General features: G+C 45.2%; 1 protein-coding gene across 1 annotated transcript in view; it reads right to left on the bottom strand.

Annotated features, from left to right (window-relative positions):
- Positions 1 to 20,380, bottom strand: part of ACOXL (acyl-CoA oxidase like) — a 382,696-nt gene that overhangs the window by 286,392 nt on the left and 75,924 nt on the right. The window contains 1 exon segment of the mRNA XM_073791125.1: positions 19,697 to 19,829. Coding sequence (XP_073647226.1) covers positions 19,697 to 19,829 — 133 coding nt within the window.

Below are 20,380 nucleotides of genomic sequence, written 5' to 3'. Positions count from 1 at the left end.
TAAGTCCACAGACACCCCAAAACACACCACCAGACGTGGACCTGCCCACCAGAAAGACAAGACCCAGCCTCATTCACCAGAACAAAGGCACTAGTCCCCTCCACCAGGAAGCCTACACAACCCACTGAACCAACTTTAGCCACTGGGGACAGACACCAAAAACAACGGGAACTACAAACTTGCAGCCTGCAAAAAGGAGACCCCAAACACAGTAAGATAAGCAAAATGAGAAGACAGAAAAACACACAGCAGATGAAGGAGCAAGATAAAAACCCACCAGACCTAACAAATGAAGAGGAAATAGGCAGTCTACCTGAAAAAGAATTCAGAATAATGATAGTAAGGATGATCCAAAATCCTGTAGATAGAACACAGAAAATGCAAGAAACATTTAACAAGGACCTAGAAGAACTAAAGATGAAACAAGCTACGATGAACAACACAATTAATGAAATTAAAAATACTCTAGAAGGGATCAGCAGCAGAATAACTGAGGCAGAAGAATGGATAAGTGACCTGGAAGATAAAATAGTGGAAATAACTACTGCAGAGCAGAATAAAGAAAAAAGAATGAAAAGAACTCAGGACAGTCTCAGAGACCTCTGGGACAACATTAAACGCACCAACATTCGAATTATAGGAGTCCCAGAAGAAGAAGAGAAAAGGAAAGGGACTGAGAAAATAGTTGAAGAGATTATAGTTGAAAACTTCCCTAATATAGGAAAGGAAATAGTTAATCAAGACCAGGAAGCACAGAGAGTCCCATACAGGATAAATCCAAGGAGAAACATGCCAAGACACATACTAATCAAACTATCAAAAATTAAATACAAAGAAAAAATATTAAAAGCAGCAAGGGAAAAACAGCAAATAACACACAAGGGAATCCCCATAAGGTTAACAGCTGATCTTTCAGCAGAAATTCTGCAAGCCAGGACGGAGTGGCAGGACATATTTAAAGTGATGAAGGGGAAAAACCTACAACCAAGATTACTCTACCCAGCAAGGATCTCATTCAGATTAGATGGAGAAATTAAAACCTTTACAGACAAGCAAAAGCTGAGAGAGTTCAGCACCACCAAACCAGGTTCACAACAAATGCTAAAGGATCTTCTCTAGGCAAGAAACACAAGAGAAGGAAAAGACCTACAATAACAAACCCAAAACAATTAAGAAAATGGGAATAGGAACATACATATCGATAATTACCTGAAATGTAAATGGATTAAATGCTCCCACCAAAAGACACAGACTGGCTGAATGGATACAAAAACAAGACCCATATATATGCTGTCTACAAGAGACCCACTTCAGACCTAGAGACGCATACAGACTGAAAGTGAGGGGATGGAAAAAGATGTTCCATGCAAATGGAGACCAAAAGAAAGCGAGAGTAGCAATTCTCATATCAGACAAAACAGACTTTAAAATGACTATCAGAAGAGACAAAGAAGGACACTACATAATGATCAAGGGATCAATCCAAGAAGAAGATATAACAATTGTAAATATTTATGCACCCAACATAGCAGCACCTCAATATATAAGGCAAATACTAACAGCCATAAAAGGGGAAATTGACAGTAACACATTCATAGTAGGGGACTTTAACACCCCACTTTCACCCATGCACAGATCATCCAAAATGAAAATAAATAAGGAAACACAAGCTTTAAATGATACATTAAACAAGATGGACTTAATTGATATTTATAGGACATTCCATCCAAAAACAACAGAATACACATTTTTCTCAAGTGCTCATGGAACATTCTCCAGGATAGATCATATCTTGGGTCACAAATCAAGCCTTGGTAAATTTAAGAAAACTGAAATTGTATCAAGTATCTTTTCTGACCACAAGCTATGAGACTAGATATCAATTACAGGAAAAGATCTGTAAAAATACAAACACATGGAGGCTAAACAATACACTACTTAATAACGAAGTGATCACTGAAGAAATCAAAGAGGAAATAAAAAAATACCTAGAAACGAAGGACAATGGAGACACGACGACCCAAAACCTATGGGATGCAGCAAAAGCAGTTCTAAGAGGGAAGTTTATAGCAATACAATCCTACCTTAATAAACAGGAAACATCTCGAATAAACAACCTAAACTTGCACTTAAAGCAATTAGAGAAAGAAGAACAAAAAAAAACCCCTAAGTTAGCAGAAGGAAAGAAATCATAAAGATCAGATCAGAAATAAATGAAAAAGAAATGAAGGAAACAATAGCAAAGATTAGTAAAACTAAAAGCTGGTTCTTTGAGAAGATAAACAAAATTGATAAACCATTAGGCAGACTCATCAAGAAAAAAAGGGAGAAGACTCAAATCAGTAGAATTAGAAATGAAAAGGGAGAAGTAACAACTGACATTGCAGAAATACAAAAGATCATGAGAGATTACTACAAGCAACTCTATGCCAATAAAATGGACAACCTGGAAGAAATGGACAAATTCTTAGAAATGCACAACATGCCAAGACTGAATCAGGAAGAAATAGAAAATATGAACAGACCAATCACAAGCACTGCAATTGAAACTGTGATTAAAAATCTTCCAACAAACAAAAGCCCAGGACCAGATGGCTTCACAGGTGAATTCTTTCAAACATTTAGAGAAGAGCTAACACCTATCCTTCTCAAACTCTTCCAGAATATAGCAGAGGGAGGAACACTCTCAAACTCATTCCACGAGGCCACCGTCACCCTGATACCAAAACCAGACAAAGATGTCACAAAGAAAGAAAACTACAGGCCAATATCACTGATGAACATAGATGCAAAACTCCTCAACAAAATACTAGCAAACAGAATCCAGCAGAACATTAAAAGGATCATACACCATGATCAAGTGGGGTTTATCCCAGGAATGCAAGGATTCTTCAATATACGCAAATCTATCAATGTGATACACCATATTAACAAATTGAAGGAGAAAAACCATATGGTCATCTCAATAGATGCAGAGAAAGCTTTTGACAAAGTTCAACACCCATTTATGATAAAAACCCTCCAGAAAGTAGGCATAGAAGGAACTTTCCTCAACATAATAAAGGCCATATATGACAAACCCACAGCCAACATCGTCCTCAATGGTGAAAACCTGAGAGCATTTCCACTAAGATCAGGAACAAGACAAGGTTGCCCACTCTCACCACTATTATTCAACATAGTTTTGGAAGTTGTAGCCACAGCAATCAGAGAAGAGAAGGAAATAAAAGGAATCCAAATCGGAAAAGAAGAAGTAAAGCTGTCACTGTTTGCAGATGACATGATACTATACATAGAGAATCCTAAAGATGCTATCACAAAACTACTAGAGCTAATCAATGAATTTGGTAAAGTAGCAGGATACAAAATTAATGCAGAAATCTCTGGCATTCCTATACACTAATGATGAAAAATCTGAAAGTGAAATCAAGAAAACACTCCCATTTACCACTGCAACAAAAAGAATACAATATCTAGAAATAAACCTATCTCAGGAAACAAAAGACCTCTATGCAGAAAATTATAAGACACTGATGAAAGAAATTAAAGATGATACAAATAGATGGAGAGATATACCATGTTCTTGGATTGGAAGCATCAACATTGTGAAAATGACTCTACTACCCAAAGCAATCTACAGATTCAATGCAATCCCTATCAAACTACCACTGGCATTTTTCACAGAACTAGAACAAAAAATTTCGCAATTTGTATGGAAACACAAAAGACCCCAAACAGCCAAAGCAATCTGGAGAACGAAAAACGGAGCTGGAGGAATCAGGCTCCCTGACTTCAGACTATACTACAAAGCTACAGTAATCAAGACAGTATGGTACTGGCACAAAAACAGAAAGATAGATCAATGGAACAGGATAGAAAGCCCAGAGATAAACCCACACACATATGGTCACCTTATCTTTGATAAAGGAGGCAGGAGTGTACAGTGGAGAAAGGACAGCCTCTTCAATAAGTGGTGCTGGGAAAACGGGACAGGTACATGTAAAAGTATGAGATTAGATCACTCCCTAACACCATACACAAAAATAAGCTCAAAATGGATTAAAGACCTAAATGTAAGGCCAGAAACTATCAAACTCTAGAGGAAAACATAAGCAGAACACTCTATGCCATAAATCACAGCAAGATCCTTTTTGACCCACCTCCTAGAGAAATGGAAATAAAAACAAAAATAAACAAATGGGACCTAATGAAACTTAAAAGCGTTTGCACAGCAAAGGAAACCATAAACAAGACCAAAAGACAACCCTCAGAATGGGAGAAAATATTTGCAAATGAAGCAACTGACAAAGGATTACTCTCCAAAATTTACAAGCAGCTCATGCAGCTCAATAACAAAAAATCCAAAAATGGGCAGAAGACCTAAACAGACATTTCTCCAAAGAAGATATACAGACTGCCAACAAACACATGAAAGAATGCTCAACATCATTAATCATTAGAGAAATGCAAATCAAAACTACAATGAGATATCATCAGTCAGAATGGTCATCATCAAAAAATCTAGAAACAATAAATGCTGGAGAGGGTGTGGAGAAAAGGGAACACTCTTGCACTGCTGGTGGGAATGTGAATTGGTACAGCCACTATGGAGAACAGTATGGAGGTTCCTTAAGAAACTACAAATAGAACTACCATATGACCCAGCAATCCCACTACTGGGCATATACCCTGAGAAAACCATAATTCAAAAAGAGTCATGTACCAAAATGTTTATTGCAGCTCTATTTACAATAGCCAGGAGATGGAAACAACCTAAGTGTCCATCATCGGATGAATGGATAAAGAAGATGTGGCACATATATACAATGGAATATTATGCAGCCATAAAAGAAACGAAACTGAGTTATTTGTAGTGAGGTGGATGGACCTGTCTGTCATACAGAGTGAAGTAAGTCAGAAAGAGAAAAACAAATACCATATGCTAACACATATATATGGAATTTAAGAAAAGAAATGTCATAAAGAACCTAAGGGTAAGACAGGAATAAAGACACAGACCTACTAGAGAATGGACTTAAGGATATGGGGAGGGGGAAGGGTAAGCTGTGACAAAGTGAGAGAGTGGCATGGACATATATACACTACCAAATGTAAAACAGATAGCTAGTGGAAAGAAGCCACATAGCACAGGGAGATCAGCTTGGGGCTTTGTGACCACTTAGAGGGGTGGGATAGGGAGGGTGGGAGGGAGGGAGATGCAAGAGGGAAGAGATATGGTAACATATGTATATGTATAACTGATTCACTTTGTTATAAAGCAGAAAGTAACACACCATTGTAAAGCAATTATACTCCAATAAAGCTGTTAAAAAAAAGATAATTCAGGGAGCAGACTTCTGAAAAACAATCTCTAATTGATATCTACAGAGGATTACAGAAGCATTTGCATCTAAAAAAATGTATATCTATAGAAAAGGAATAGATAAGAGAAAGAGCTCTTGAAAATTAACAATAATTGTATAAATAAAGAGGTGTAATCAGGAAAATGTCCAGAACATAGAAAAAATTCTGTTGAAAAATTTGAGGGAACAAATAAGAGGCAATCAAGATAACAATTGTAACCTCCAAATAATTATAGTTTGAATTATCAAAGAACTAGTAGAAGAAAATTCCCCAGAATGAAAAGAGATATTAGTTTTCACATTGAAGGAGCCTATCAAGTGCCATGCCGGAAAAATGAAAAAAAAAAAAAAAAAAAAAGATGTAAACACTTTCTTGAGAAATTTCCATGACAACCGACTTCCAGAGACAAAGTGCTGGCCTCATCCAGGGAAATATATGACTTTCCACTAGCAAACTTTATGCTAGAAGCCAATGAAGCAACACCTTGAAAATTTGAGCGAAAAAGATTTTCAACTGGCAAGTCTCAGCTAAACTATCAATCAAATGTGAGGGCAAAATATGGACCATTGCATACACACAAAGAATCAAAATATGACCATGCATACACCTTCCAGAGGAAATTACTTGAGGATATACTCAAAAAAACCCAAAGAAAACCACGCAAAAGGACAGTAGGATATAGGAAAAAGTTGACCTACTCCTAGAAATCCAGTAAAAAGAATAATATTTAGAAAATGATTGCTGTATATCAGGCTTAGAAACAACAGATTAAAATAAGAAATCAGCTCCATAAGACCTTCCAGGAGAAAAGTGGTCAGATTCCATGCAACAGGGAAAATGAGCACAAAGCTGGAAAGTATTACTGATATGATGATATGATATGAGGAATAAGGATGAAGACATATGTTTCCGCTCCCAACAAGAAAAAAGAAAGGCAACTGGAAACTCCAGGAGAAACCAAAAACCTCACAAAAAATCCAATGATCTAAATAGTAAGCAAACAAAAATGTGACATGATTTTGAGTAATTATAGAGTGTAAGAAAAGTGATTTGACCTTGATGCTAAGAATAGTGTTCTTCAAATTGTAAAGGTGTCATGACATTGGACCTATAGAGAGAAAACACTGTCCTCATATACTACACAGTTCTACAGTGAAGAGTACTTCATAGCCCTGGCCATAATAATGTAACCTAAAATCCAGAAGCTAGATTATAGTTAAACTATCAGCCTTGACAATATAAAAGTCAATGGTCCAATTAACAGAGGCAGGGAGCAGCTTTAAAGGAGTCAAGAAATGGGGTTGTTCAGATAAGAAACGGAAGCTTAAGAAGATTCATAGGCACCTTGGTAATCCTCGGGAGAATTAAAAACAATATTGTAAAAATCAAAAATTGTGAGGGTAAAAAAAACTAAAAGGAGGGACAGGGGTGGGGTGTGGTGTAAGTGAACTAAACTCTTATCTCCCATAGCAAAAATGTAGAAATGCCTAGAGTCGATAAATAAGAGAGTTACAATTCACAAATATTCCACTAACCATCGCTTTGCTTCTCTTCTTAGCACTTATGAGGGGTTTGTGGAGGCAAATTTAAATGGTCCAGTTCACTTTTTAAAACTTATCTAAGGAAGTGTGAATTTTTTTGGCTTATTAAATTTCACCGTGGTAGGCAGAGGTATTCAAAAATCATTCCACTGGACTGAGCTCAAAGTTGAACATACTCAATGAATGTTCATTGTAAGCAGACCTTTTTCCCATAAAAGGACATTCAATGTAAAGGGCCAGCCTGTCTCCCCTCCCCTCTCCTACTCCCAGTACACAGATGCTCACACGGTGACACACGGCTATCAGGCAAAGACGGCAGTGCCATTTTAAAAAATCAGGTCCCAGGTCCCAGTGGGGAAGGAAGCCTGGATTCTGGCCCATCGGCTAACCATTCGGCACCTGCCAAATCCCAGTCTGGATGGAATCTCCACGTTTTTAAATGTAGACAACAAATTATTTTAAATGTTTGGTTTGGTTTGGTTCGGTTCGGTTCGGTTTACCAAAGCAAATAAAACTGCGAGCCAAAGAGGTCCAGGAATGCCAAGAAGTTGGGTCTACGCTGAACTCAAAGAACCTCTTGCTTGAGGATTACTAAGTCATCCCAGTGTGAGTCAGGGCCAGACTCCAGTGCCAGAATGCTGCAGCAGGAGGTCCAGAAAACTCTAGACACACTGTTACCTCTTTCTATATCTCAGTTTTCCCACTGGGAAAATGGGAATCATGACAGTACCCATCTCATAGGGCTGCTGGGACGATTAAAAGAGCGATTACATATAAAAGGCTCCAAACACATACAGGGAAGCACTGGATGGATTCATCAGCTGGGACGACGGAACGGAGTAATGAAACGTGGAGTGAGGAAAAGGGATGGTGACCTGTACCAGCACCTGTGCTACATGGAGTATCAAGTTTCAGGTGGAAAATCTCCTAAGGACAGCAAGCCATCCACGCATCCGTCATCCGTGTCTGACCTTCCAGGTGGCACAGACAGACAACAGGGCTTCCATGGAGAGGTGAAGCTCCTCGCAGCTGCTGCCTGGGCACACTTTCTACCTGTCCTCGGTGAGCAGGCTGCTGGAGCCGAGGAAGGCAAGCCCCTCCCAAGCAGGACCCAGGCCCAGAACAACTTGGAAGCAGTTCACACCGGCAACAGCATCACTCATTCCCTCACAGCTAACACGGCCACAACCCAGGGTTTGAGGAGGCTGGGGTTTCCCACAGGGTTTAATCAGCCTCTGATGACTTAGTTGAAGGGACCTCTGTTCCTTGAAACATTGTCACAGCCGCAAACATCTAACATTCCTGGACCACATCAAATCAGGAGAGAGGCCCCAGACTTTTCTCTCCTGCAGCACAGAACGCCGTACAGCACTGTGTGTGCTCAGGCTGTCCACCTGCAAACATGACCTGGGTACTGTGCTCCATGGGGAAGGGCCGGATGCCAACTCCTAGGTCTCTGTGCCAGAGAGACCCAGAGGCTTCATTTAGAAATGTTTCCATAGAAGATGTGCATTGGACTCTGATCTCTGTGGTCCCATCCACCATAAAAATCCTGCGACCCTGTCTTTATGAAGAGTTATTCTCAAACCTCCACCACCACCTGCCAGCAAGATCCCTGGAGGCTTCCTCACACGATGGAGCCCCTGAAGGTACTGTAGTAGCTCAGTTGCCTGGATACACCTGAGCCACTGGAGAGCACAGACCTGCACCAGGTCAGCTCTGCTCACCGCCTGCTGTGTCCTGTGCAAGGAAAGCATTCCACACGAGCTTACAGAATTGAAGCAAATTCAAAGCAGGAATTCTTTCAAATACCCATTTCAAATATTCATGTCATGTGCTACTTATCTATGGTTGTACAGGATCTTTAGATCTTTGGCTCTGGAGGAAAAAGGCAGATATATCTTTAAAAAGAAATAAATGTCTACGTTTCAATTGTTAAAAATGTAAACAACTGCCATGGAAACACCACAAAAAATATTTAACCATTTTCACAACCACCCAAGATACTGCAAACTTATTTTTAAGACATTTGTGAGTCAAATTATATCCTGAAAAGTCATCAAGATAACTCCACATCCTTTTGCACAGCAAAGTAAACAATAAACAAAATGAAAAGACAACCTACAGAATGGGAGAAAATATTTGCAAATGATGCAACTGACAATGGCTTAATATCCAAAACATACAAACAGCTCGTACAACTCCATAACAGAAAAGTAAATAACCCAATCAAATATGGGCAGAAGACCTAAATAGACATTTCTCCAAAGAAGACATACAGATGGCCAATAGGATGCTCAACATCACTAATTATTAGAGAAATGCAAATCAAAACTATAATACAATGTGATATCACTTCACACCAGTCAGAATGGCCATCATTAAAAAGTCTACAAATAGGGGCTTCTCTGGTGGCGCAGTGGTTGAGAGTCCGCCTGCCGATGCAGGAGACATGGGTTCGTGCCCCAGTCCGGGAAGATCCCACATGCCGCGGAGCGGCTGGGCCCGTGAGCCGTGGCCGCTGAGCCTGCGCGTCCGGAGCCTGTGCTCCGCAATGGGAGAGGCCACAACAGTGAGAGGCCGGCGTACCGCAAAAAGAAAAAAAAAAGCCTACAAATAACAAATGCTGGAGAGGGTATGGACAAAAGGGAACCCTCCTACACTGTTGGTGAGAATGTAAATTGGTGCGGCACTATGGAAAACAGTATGGAGGTTCCTCAAAAAACTAGAAATACAACTGCCTTATGATCCAGCAATCCCACTATTGGGCGTATATCCGGACAAAATTATAATTCAAAAAGATACATGCACCCAAATGTTCACAGCAGCACTATACACAATAGCCAAGACATGGAAACAACCTAAATGTCCATGCGCAGATGAATGGAAAAAGAAGATGTGGTACATATAAACAATGCAATACTACTCAGCCATAAAAAAGAATGAAATAATGCCATTTGCAGCAACATGGATGGATCTAGAGATTATCATACTAAGTGAAGTAAGTCAGAAAGAGAAAGACAAATACCATATGATATCACTTACACATGGAATCTAAAATATGACACAAATGAACTTATTTACAAAACAAAAACAGACTCACAGACATAGAGAACAGACTTGTGCTTGCCAAGAGGACGGGGGAGGTGGGGTGGGAGGGGGGTGGATTGGGAGTTTGGGATTAGCAGATGCAAACTATTATATATAGGATGGATAAACAACAAGATCCTACGGTATAGCCCAGGGAACTATATTCAACTATATTGAACTATATTCAATAATCTTGTAATAAACCATTATGGAAAAGAATATATAGTTAATATTTTAAAATAATAAATAAAACTTGAAGTTTTTGGAGAATCAAAATATGCATAAGTGATAGAAGGAATGGTGTAGGAAGTTAATCTCAAGAGAAGATTTCCAAGTAGCCCTGAACTGCTTATAAGTTGCCTCCCAAAATATATATATTTACACATATATGTGTATATACACACACATATATATAACTGAATCGCTTTGCTGTACACCTGAAACTAACACAACATTGTCAATCGACTATACTTCAATAAAAAATAAATTAAACAGAAGATAGCTCCACATCCTGCTTACAGTTTTGGTCTTGAGCCAGACGATTATTAGGCTGATGCATCCCTGTTTTCCTTTTGTTTACCACATTGTAAAAATCAACACTCATAGCTGGTAAGAAGCTAAACTAATGAGAACCAAAAAAATCCTAGCCAATTCTTGCATACAAAAGTAAATAAATGTAAAGGAAAAAATAATCTGCAGATCATTACTGGTATTTGTCACCCTCTGGTGGTCAGCCTCAGGAAGCTTCTACCTCAGAAAACTCTGGAGACTCTTTTTTACAGACAATCCCTCTGAGGATCATCCAGGCCAAAGCCCTGATCCCGTGGGACTTCCCCGGCGTTCGAGCAAGTTCTGCTACTCTGCTCCCCACACTGTGTGTATGTGAGTGCGTGTGAGGATGCTAAAGAAGGAATAACTCCAACCTGAGTAGAAGAAGATAAGCAGTGTGACTCCACTTCCTCACAGCACACACAATGCATCTAAAAGGACAAACATACAACTGACACGGATGAGTCACTGTTTTCATCTCTCCAGTACCACTCTCTGCATGAAGAGATGACTGGCCATGTCACAAAAGTGCCAAGAGAATAAATATATGGCAACTTCGGCTCACCAATTTCAATAAAACACACACTGGTGAGAACCGTACACCTTCAAGACATTACTCTAGGGAACCCATTTGCTCCCCTCTCTCCACCCTCCATTATGCCACATTGTTTGAGGGGGCAGAGGTCTCACTGTGCTCAGTATTAGAGTATGCCCACTTCTTTCCAAACCTATTCAATTCAGTCCCCACACTGAAGCCCTCATGTGTACAAGGCCCTACAGAGATGCTCCTTATTCGAGCCTACTGCTAGAAGAGGGCCTGGATCTAGAGGACGGTGTTTGCCTCTGGCCTCTCCTTACACACTCCTGCCTGGGGAGTTTTTCTAAAATATGGTGTCCATTAGGTAAGTGACTGCCTTTTGTCTAGAATATTCCACACCTCCCATTAACTACGAAATCATAGAGGAACTGATCATCACTGTGTTCAGAGTCTTTGTAGTAGAATGGGTGGGTAGATGGATGGATGGATGGATGGATGGATGGATGAGTGGATGGATGGATGGGTTGATGAATGAACAGGTGGGTGTACGAGCGTGTTGGTGGACAGGGAGATGGATGAGTGCATGCATGGGAGGATAGAAGGAAGGAAGGGAGGGAGGGAGGAAGGAAGGGGGGAAGGAAGGAAGGGAGGGAGGGAGGAAGGATAGACTTCCATGACATTTAGTGCTCTACTAGGCCCTGCACTGAGACGGAATAAAAAGATATGATACCTGCCAAGTAAATTTTCTGCTAATAATGATAAAAATTAGATCAATCTAAGTGACAAGAAGAAGAGATGAAGATAAAATGATCCCAGAAGAAAATAAAAATAGGTGACCTCCTAGCAGGAATTAAACAGACAAAAATCTGGTAGTTTTATAGTGCTAGCCACAGAAATTGAAGTTATTAATTTAAGAGGACTGACTGAGCTTCAACTCAGGGAGGAATGTCACAGCATCTGGTTCAAGGTCATCAGGGAAGATAGAATGTCGCACTCTGACACAAGCTGTCTAGCCCAGCCCCAGCCCGTGACTAAGGCACACAAGCATGGCACTGCAGGAACCAGAAACCAGGAAGAGAACACAGACGCCAGGGATATCTCTGGGAATGCATCAGAACCTGGGTGAAGAGGAAGCCCCAAGGCAAGACCAGAGACCAGCAGGAACACACGGCCTGCTCTGCCCTGTGTTCACCCAATGCTCACAGGCCCAAGTGACTGCACCACCTCACCCCTTGTGGTTGAAGAGCCACCTCTGACTCAGAAGGACACTCTGATGGCCCCAACCTCCTCCTCTTTGTTGTTCTAGTTCTCCATGAAGGTCCTGGAAAGGTCATTTGAGGACATGATATCCCCACACCCCCATCAACAGAGGGGCAAGACTCTCTTGAAAGTGTGGGCTCTAGCACCTTCCACAGACCCTTGATTCACATCCAACAATGCTCACCATCGGGAAAGGCCGTGTGTCTATCACAAGGCCCAAGAGTCCCACCTGAAACCAACTTCTTCCCTTTGCTCTCCCCTCAGCCCGAGGAGATAGGAAAAGCTGCCCACCATCTTCAACACTGCAACCTTTGAGGACTCAAAGCTGGTTATTTGGGCTCTCCAGTCATCTCTCAAGACCACGTGTCCTTCACTGAACCCCAGGAGGTCAGCCAGACGGCACGGAGCCCACCGCTCCCCATCCCACCACGTGGCTCTCACCACGACCATAGCCACTTTTCAGCCCCATCCAGACTCAGCCTCCTAATTCTCCACCCTCAGCTCTGAGCAGCCACTACCACCTCGGGTAAGCATGTGTTATAAACCCTATTTGTGATCCTCACAACCTCAGATGTCATTTTTAATCATCAGTATACCTGAACTTGATTGTATAAGCTTCCAGGTCCCTTTTAACAATAATAACAGCCTACATGTACTGATGATTTAGTATTTAAAGCCCTAGCCAGTAAGTCCCCTACATAGGAACCTTCAAGTTGCAAACTTTCAAAGATGTGAACGTGCGTTCACATGTCCGATCACGTAAGTTAGTTCACGTGTCTGGCGTACATTGTCACATGCGTGCATCCTCTAAAAGTGGTTGTGCCTTTATGTACTTTACTATACAGTACTGTGTAGAGCGCAGTAGTACGGTATCTTTATTTCAAGCCCAGGATGTCCGGAAGCAAGCGTAAAAGCAGCGGTGACGTAGCTGGTACTGCTAAGAAGTGACAAGAAATAATGATGGAAACAAAAATGGAGGAAGAAGAAGTAACTGAAGAACCGAAGAGATTCACAATGCAGGAAAGGGCAAGGGGATTTTCTTTCTTTTTTAAAAAAATTTTCTAATAATTTATTTTTATTATTTATTTTTTTATTTTTGGCTGCGTTGCATCTTCGTTGCTGTGCGCAGGCTCTGTCTAGTTGCGGCGAGCGGGGGCTACTCTTTTGTGGTGCGCGGGCTTCTCATTGTGGTGGCTTCTCTTGTTGCAGAGCACGGACTCTAGGAGAGCAGGCCTCAGTAGCTGTGGCGCACGAGCTCAGCAGTTGTGGCTCGTGGGCTCTAGAGCGCAGGCTCAGCAGCCGTGGCACACGGGCTTAGTTGCTCCGCGGCCTGTAGGATTTTCCCGGACCAGGGCTCGAACCCATGTCCCCTGCATTGGCAGGCAGATTCTTAACCAATGGACCACCAGGGAAGTCCTAGGATTTTCTTTATTTGAGAGGCACTGTTAGTTTTTGAGGCACAGGACCCAAACCTAAAATGGTACACAAAGGTTGCAGCAGCCGTTCAGAATGCAATCCAGTGCTACGGTGTCAGTGTCATTCACCCATGACAAGAAAAAAAGAGCTACTACCCAGACATCACTGGATCGTTTTTTCAAGAGGGTAGAACCTGTGCCATCAGCGTCAGGCGTGAATGAAACTACAGCTTGTCCTCTGTCTCCTGTTGCTGACGAGCCTTCAGCTCTACCATCTCCCACCTCCTCTCCTTCCTCCAGTCAGTAACTCTTCTTGCCTGTTCACTCGATGCCAGCCCTGTATGCCAGCTGTTGCATTGGACTACTGTACTTTTCAAGGGACTATGCTGTAAAATTTTAAATGTTTTATTTTTTGTGTTTGTTTGTTTTTTATGTATTATTTGTGTTAAAAGTATTAAAAACCTATTACAGTGTTAGTTGGGTACGTAGGCTCACTTTGTTGAACTTACGAACAAATTGGACTTATGAACGCAGTCTCGGAACAGAAGTCGTTCATATGTAGAGGACTTACTGTATAAGCCCCTTACAGGTATTAATTCCCTCAGGCTTTACAACAGCTCTACAAAGGGGTGCTGTTATGATTTTTAGAGGTGTAGAGATGGTTCAATAACCTGCCAAGGCCATGCAGAGGCAGGATGCATATCCAGAGAGGCTGATTCCAGAGTCCATGTCTCAGTGGCCTCACTCTGGAGTCTAGAACAGGCACAACATTCCAACTGCTTCCAGGCGTGCCAACCCCACTCCTCTCAACTCAGCAACTTTACACGGGGCATCTTCCCTTCCCTCGGCTCAGCGCTGGGCACTGGGACAAGGTGATGAGGACAAGCACGGCTCCCAGCAGCTGCAGTCCTGGCTAATGCCTGTGGTGAGGTTCTTCCTGACCCAAGGACTCAGCGGCCTGCTGGGGGCCTGCCATGACCCAAAGCTGTAACTCAGTAGCTCACACCTGTGACCAAGCACCTCCAGCTCCTAGGTATTCAGGCGCTGTGTCGGGCTGCCCCTGCTCCCCCTTAATTCTACAGTATCTTTTAATAGTATCTACATGTCAATCTTATCTACTCAACATGCTGGGACCATCCTTCCAAACACGGGACCATCTACTACCGTTAACAAGGACCACCAAAGTCAAAGGAAGCATAGTCAGTGCCCACCTCAGGCAAATTCCTTTACCTCCTCTGCCTCAGTTTCCCCATATGTGAAGTGAGGGTACCAATGGAACCCTCTCAGAGTTGTGCGAGGAGAAATGAGTTAACACCTGTAAAGCACTTATGACAGGCATGGCTTATAATAGAGGCTCAATAAGTATTATTTTCTTGTAACAGTCTTGGTGGTGGTGGTGATGGTGAAGAGATGAATTAACTCATGGAATTTTCACAATGTTTCCATCAGATGGTTTTTTTTTTTTTTTTTTTGCCACATTTCACGCAGTGAGAAAACTAAAAGCTCAGAGAAATTGAAGTGAAGCCCCAGGCCCACTACTCCCCAGTGGCAGCAGACCCTGAGCCCATGCAGGGGCGCCATGGCCATGGGGTCTCCTCCCTGCCCGCGGTTAGGAGTGGTGGCCTCATCCTGACAGAACAAAGTCACTTGACGCCTCCAGCATCTGTGCTCTGCAGGGTGTCCCCTTGGCCGGCAAGGCCCAAAGACTCAGCCTGCAGTCCCCCAGGCTCTCCTGGCCGACCACCCAACCCCGGGGGGGATCTGGGCCCCGCTTTAACTGTGACCTCACCAAGCACACGGCAGAGTTGCCAAAAGCAGGCGAGGCAAACAAGGGCCAGCTGATCATTTCACTCAAAGAAACGAGAGAAGCCGTAGCTTCCTCCACAGAAACCGTGCTTTCCAGCAGCCGGCAGGGTGGGCGTGGTCTCAGCGATCCCTGGATCCAGAACTGGAGAGACAGTCCAGGACTCCTGACTTGTACTCAACACGCAGACCCTGCAGTATGGCCCCTGCGTGTCGCTGACACCCTGTGCGAGGTGCCCACCCACCCGGGTGACTCCCTGACCACCAGGGCCTCATCCCTAACTGCAAAACGGGCGCCAACACAGTGCCCCCTCCTGGCGCCGTAAGCCGGCACGTACATACGAAGCAGACACAAAGGGCAGTGCCTGGGACAGGACAAACAGGAAGGACGAAAGAAGACACCTTGTTCTGGGCGGAAGAGCCACAGAGAGTTAGAAGGAAGATGCCGCAACATCCGTCCCGGTCACCCTGGCAACAGGCTGAGGGGTTGCGATGGGGAGGCACAGAATGAACACATACTGAGAACTTATCTCCGCTAAGAACTAACCCAGGTGCTTTCTATGTGAATTCTGATTCATTCTTCATCCATTCTTTCAGGTCCTATTTGCTGTGCACCTACTCGGTGCCCAGCATTGTGTGGGAGGCTGAATACACGGCAGCGAACGAGGCCGGCAGGGCCCCTGGCAGCATGGAGCTTTTAGGCTTGCAGGGGAGACCTATCACACCATGAGTCGATTATAACCACAATAAACGCTGCAAGGGGAGTGCAGAGCCTTGGAACATGACAGAGGGACCGCTTGCGGGCTGTGACCTTTCTGAAGGAGGTACATTTACCGGAGCTCTGAAACATCTGGGAAACTAACCAGGCGAAAAGTGGGGACGGGTTCGCCAGGCTGCACCGCAGCACGAGGTGGGCGGGGTGAGAGGTCGGTCGTGGAAGGCACTGGAAACTGGAAGAGAATGTGTCTTGATCCTGGAGGCACTGTGAGGCCACAGAGGGTGACAGGGTGGCTGGGATGGGGCCAGGAATTTAGAACTGCATCCGTCTGTTCTGTGCAGTGGTTCTCCAAGGGCGGTCCTGGACCGGTAACCTCAGCATCACCAGGTAGAAATGCAGATTCTCTGGCCGCGCCCCAGAGCTGCTGCATCCGAAACCCTGAGGGTGGGACCCGGCTACGGAGTAACACCTACTTAAAGGATTAGGGAGACTCTTTTGAAAGTGGGCACCAGCTTGCCTTACGCTAGAATATTATTTCCATGCAAAATCGACCCCAGACTCTGGGCTAGACCTCGTGTACATTTCACATTTCCTCTACTTCTGCCTCCAAACCCACCGTGAATCTCCCCAGCTTCCTTCCTCCTTCAGAAAAGGCTTCTCAGCACCCCCCCACCCCAACTTCGGCTGCAGAGTTCTCTCAATGCTCATCCCCACCCCCCCAGCTCCTGCCACATGTCTTAGTTTCCTTTGCCTTTTGTCTCTGCTAATCATTTAATCAGACATGGCATTTGGGGCACAAAGGAAAGCATGGCTGTTACAGCAAGACTTTAAGAGAAAATCTGAAGATATTGAGAAACGCTATGAAAATGAGAGATAACCATGGGGGGGGAAAAACACATCTGGGCAGAGTTTAAAATGACCAGGCGTGTTGGCCTTGAGCAAACGTCACCGTGGGGAGCCACGGCGACAGTTTTCTAACACAGGAGGAATGCCCTTTGGAGAAAGGGATCCGTTTTCCACTCATCAGCCAGCACAGAAAAAGCAGGACCTTCTCAGGTTTCAGCTGAGAAAGCATCTGTCCTGTGTTTAAGCTGTAGGAGGGGAGGGAGCTGCCAAGAGAGCTGGTGAGATCATCCTCGCCAGAGATGCTCTCGATGAGATCACAGCGGCCAGGGTCCGTGAGGGATGACACATCGGCCGTATCTGGACCACATGGGTCTGAGGCCCGTCCAGCTCTGCGAGGGGTCTCCCCGTCACCGGGCAAACCCACCTCCCAAACAGGGCAGGTGCCGACTCACGACCATTGTGTTTCACTTCAGATACTCAGGAATCCAAGGGACACCTCTGCAAAACGTCTCAGATCGCCTGGCTGCCTGGAGGCCAGGACTCCAGGCATTTGTTTCACAGGAAAGCCCATTTACTCCTTTCCCACAGCCAACGCCTATCTCCCCAGTAACAGCAGCAGGAGCTGCCATCACATCAGCAACAGCTCTGAGCGACGGGGCCCTCGCCCTGTGCCAGCAACGCACCCACACCCTCACCCAGGCCTCGCCACCATCAGAAGGCCCAGTTTACAAATGAAGAGACTGAGGCTTAAAGACGGCTACTGATCTGCCCGCGCCCCCATGGCTGGTCACATCCAGGCTGAGGTCTGAGCCCAGGGTTCTCTGATTTCAGAGCCCACGATCGTGATAAGGCCTGTACGTTGCCAGGAACGAAATGTGTGTGTCAGATGCCCAAAGAGGAATTGATCCAAATGTGCCCGCTTGCCCAGACACTCGGATTTGGCAGGGGCTGGCCCCTTGATAATGCTCAGGAAAACGGAGAAGGGGTGCCTTTTAAAAATCAGCCACTCTGTGTCCTCTCTCCCCACCCCCACTGCTCCAGATCTACTGATACTTAGAAATCAAGCCTCTCCCAGAAGGCCCCCCCGTGCCCCATCTACACCACCCTATGCCTGCCCCCCAGGACTCCACCACTGGCCTGAATGGGCGGACCAGTCCCTGGCAGTGTGGACATCCTTCACACGACATCACCCACTCCAAAACGTAACAGCACAGGGTTTCTACGGCACCTTTAGAGCCACGAACCAGCATGTGGTTTTAATATTCACCAGCACTCTCCTCAGAGGGGCCCTGAGGCTGCTGTGATCAGAGGGGCTATTGTGCAGATACGGCTGTCCCCGCTTCACAGAACCCTGATCAGATTTCTGTCCCATCTTCTCTACGGTGCAATTCTGGGCTCATCTGCTTTCTCTCCTCTTGCCTCCTTCTGGAGTCTGGAAAATGGCTGAAACAGTGTCTATCACAGACTTGGAAGAAGTATTTTCCTCCGTCCTTTGCCGCTGTGCCAGCACCTTGGCCTCACCCCTGGGCCTGCATCCTGAGGCTCTCCTGGGGCCTCACTGACTCAGCCGGTTCAGCTGAGACCCGCTGAGCCACTGTGGACCTGGGTCTTCAGAACTGAATACGCACCCCACTCACTTTGAAGAGCCACCGAAAACAAGCACGTAAAGCAGCGCCCACGGGCAGGCAGATGGTCACTGGCTCAGGACTGAGGGTCACAGCTGCACCCGCTGACGGGAAGGGCACCACATGAGACAGCTCAGTCAGGCAGGCTTCCTGTGAGCACTGCAGACCCGGCAGAAGGGAGAAAGGAAGGATTTTCCTGCCTTTCAGGTGGCTGCACACTGATGTCAGGCCTGGAGTCAGGTGAATGAAACTTATTCCTTCTTGATGGAGAATCTGGGTTCAAGCCACAGATGGATATTCACGGGTACGTTAATTCTCCTTCCAGCTTCCCCAAGCTCAGTGGAGCTTAAGAGATACAGAGACGGGGAGGGGCCAGAGAACAGACAGTGCAGTGCCTCGAGGAGCAGGCAGCCTTCCAGAGCTCTTCTCTCCTGGCTGCTTTTTCCAAACCAAGACAGAGGAGGGGGCGGGAGGAAATGGGAGGCAGAGTTGGCTTCTGGAGGTCTGGCCTCATGAACTCCTGCCTGTGATGGTGACTGTCACACGCCAACAGCCGTGCAAGCATCAGTGCCCCCAGTGAATTCAGCCAAGGCACGCGGGCCCTTAGCCACGAGTCAGCTCTTAGCTGCTTTTCCAGAAGATGTGTCTGTTCTGAACAACCAATTCTCCCGGGACCATCTTTAGTGGCCCTGTTGCCGCAACACCTATGTTCCACCCAGCGTAATCAGCAGCACACATCTGGGATGCAGGGGGATGGGACCCCATGGTAAGAAGGCTGCAGAAAGGTCCTCTGTGCAGCGCCAACTGGCACTCGCTAGCATCTAACCAGCAACCCAGGCCACCTTACACCAACCGTGGCTCAGGCAGCTCAACTCCTGACATTGTTACCCACCCCTGGGACAGGCAGAGAATAAATAGCAAGGGAAATTAACATCAGAGTCAGTTACCTTCATAGAGCCTGTAGCTTGGAAAGTCACAGCCAGTCTCGCAGGGGTCAGCACCGCCAACATGGCATTGAATCTTGCACTCTTGTCCTTAATGGGGGAGTGGTACTGCCCATCTGGAGCCACAGAACCAAACCTGCAGTGGGGGAGAGGCAGGTGGAAAAGAGAGATGGGGTTCATGTAAGAGAAGAACATGGCGCCTAGAAATGAGGTCAGGTGGCTCCCACGAGCACACACAGGGTTCCCCATCCTGGATCCTCCCTCACAAGGCAGCAGTGTGGGGAGTAGGACAAGTGCCTCCCCAGGAGATGCTGAGAAAGGCTCAACTCATGGAAAGTAAGAGCAGATTTCCCGCCACTACTACCCTGCAACTCAGCAGTGGACTCTGACAAAGAGAGGCATGAGGACTGCCATCATCAAACCAACACCAGAGCCTGGCTGTAAAGACTGCACATCAATCCACTTTTGTGTGTGTGTGTGTGTGTGTGTGTGTGTGTGTGTGTGTGTGTGTGTGTGTGTGTGTGTGTGTGTGTGTGTGTGTGTGTGTGTGTGTGTGTGTGTGTTACGTGGGCCTCTCACTGTTGCGGCCTCTCCCGTTGCGGAGCACAGGCTCCGGACGCGCAGGCTCAGCGGCCATGGCTCACGGGCCCAGCCGCTCTGCGGCACGTGGGATCTTCCCGGACCGGG

Source organism: Tursiops truncatus, chromosome 14 (assembly GCF_011762595.2).
Source record: "Tursiops truncatus isolate mTurTru1 chromosome 14, mTurTru1.mat.Y, whole genome shotgun sequence".
In the NCBI taxonomy this organism is placed as follows: Eukaryota; Metazoa; Chordata; class Mammalia; order Artiodactyla; family Delphinidae; genus Tursiops; species Tursiops truncatus.
Note: the sequence above shows the minus strand (reverse complement) of the source record. Positions and strands in the feature narration are given on the sequence as shown.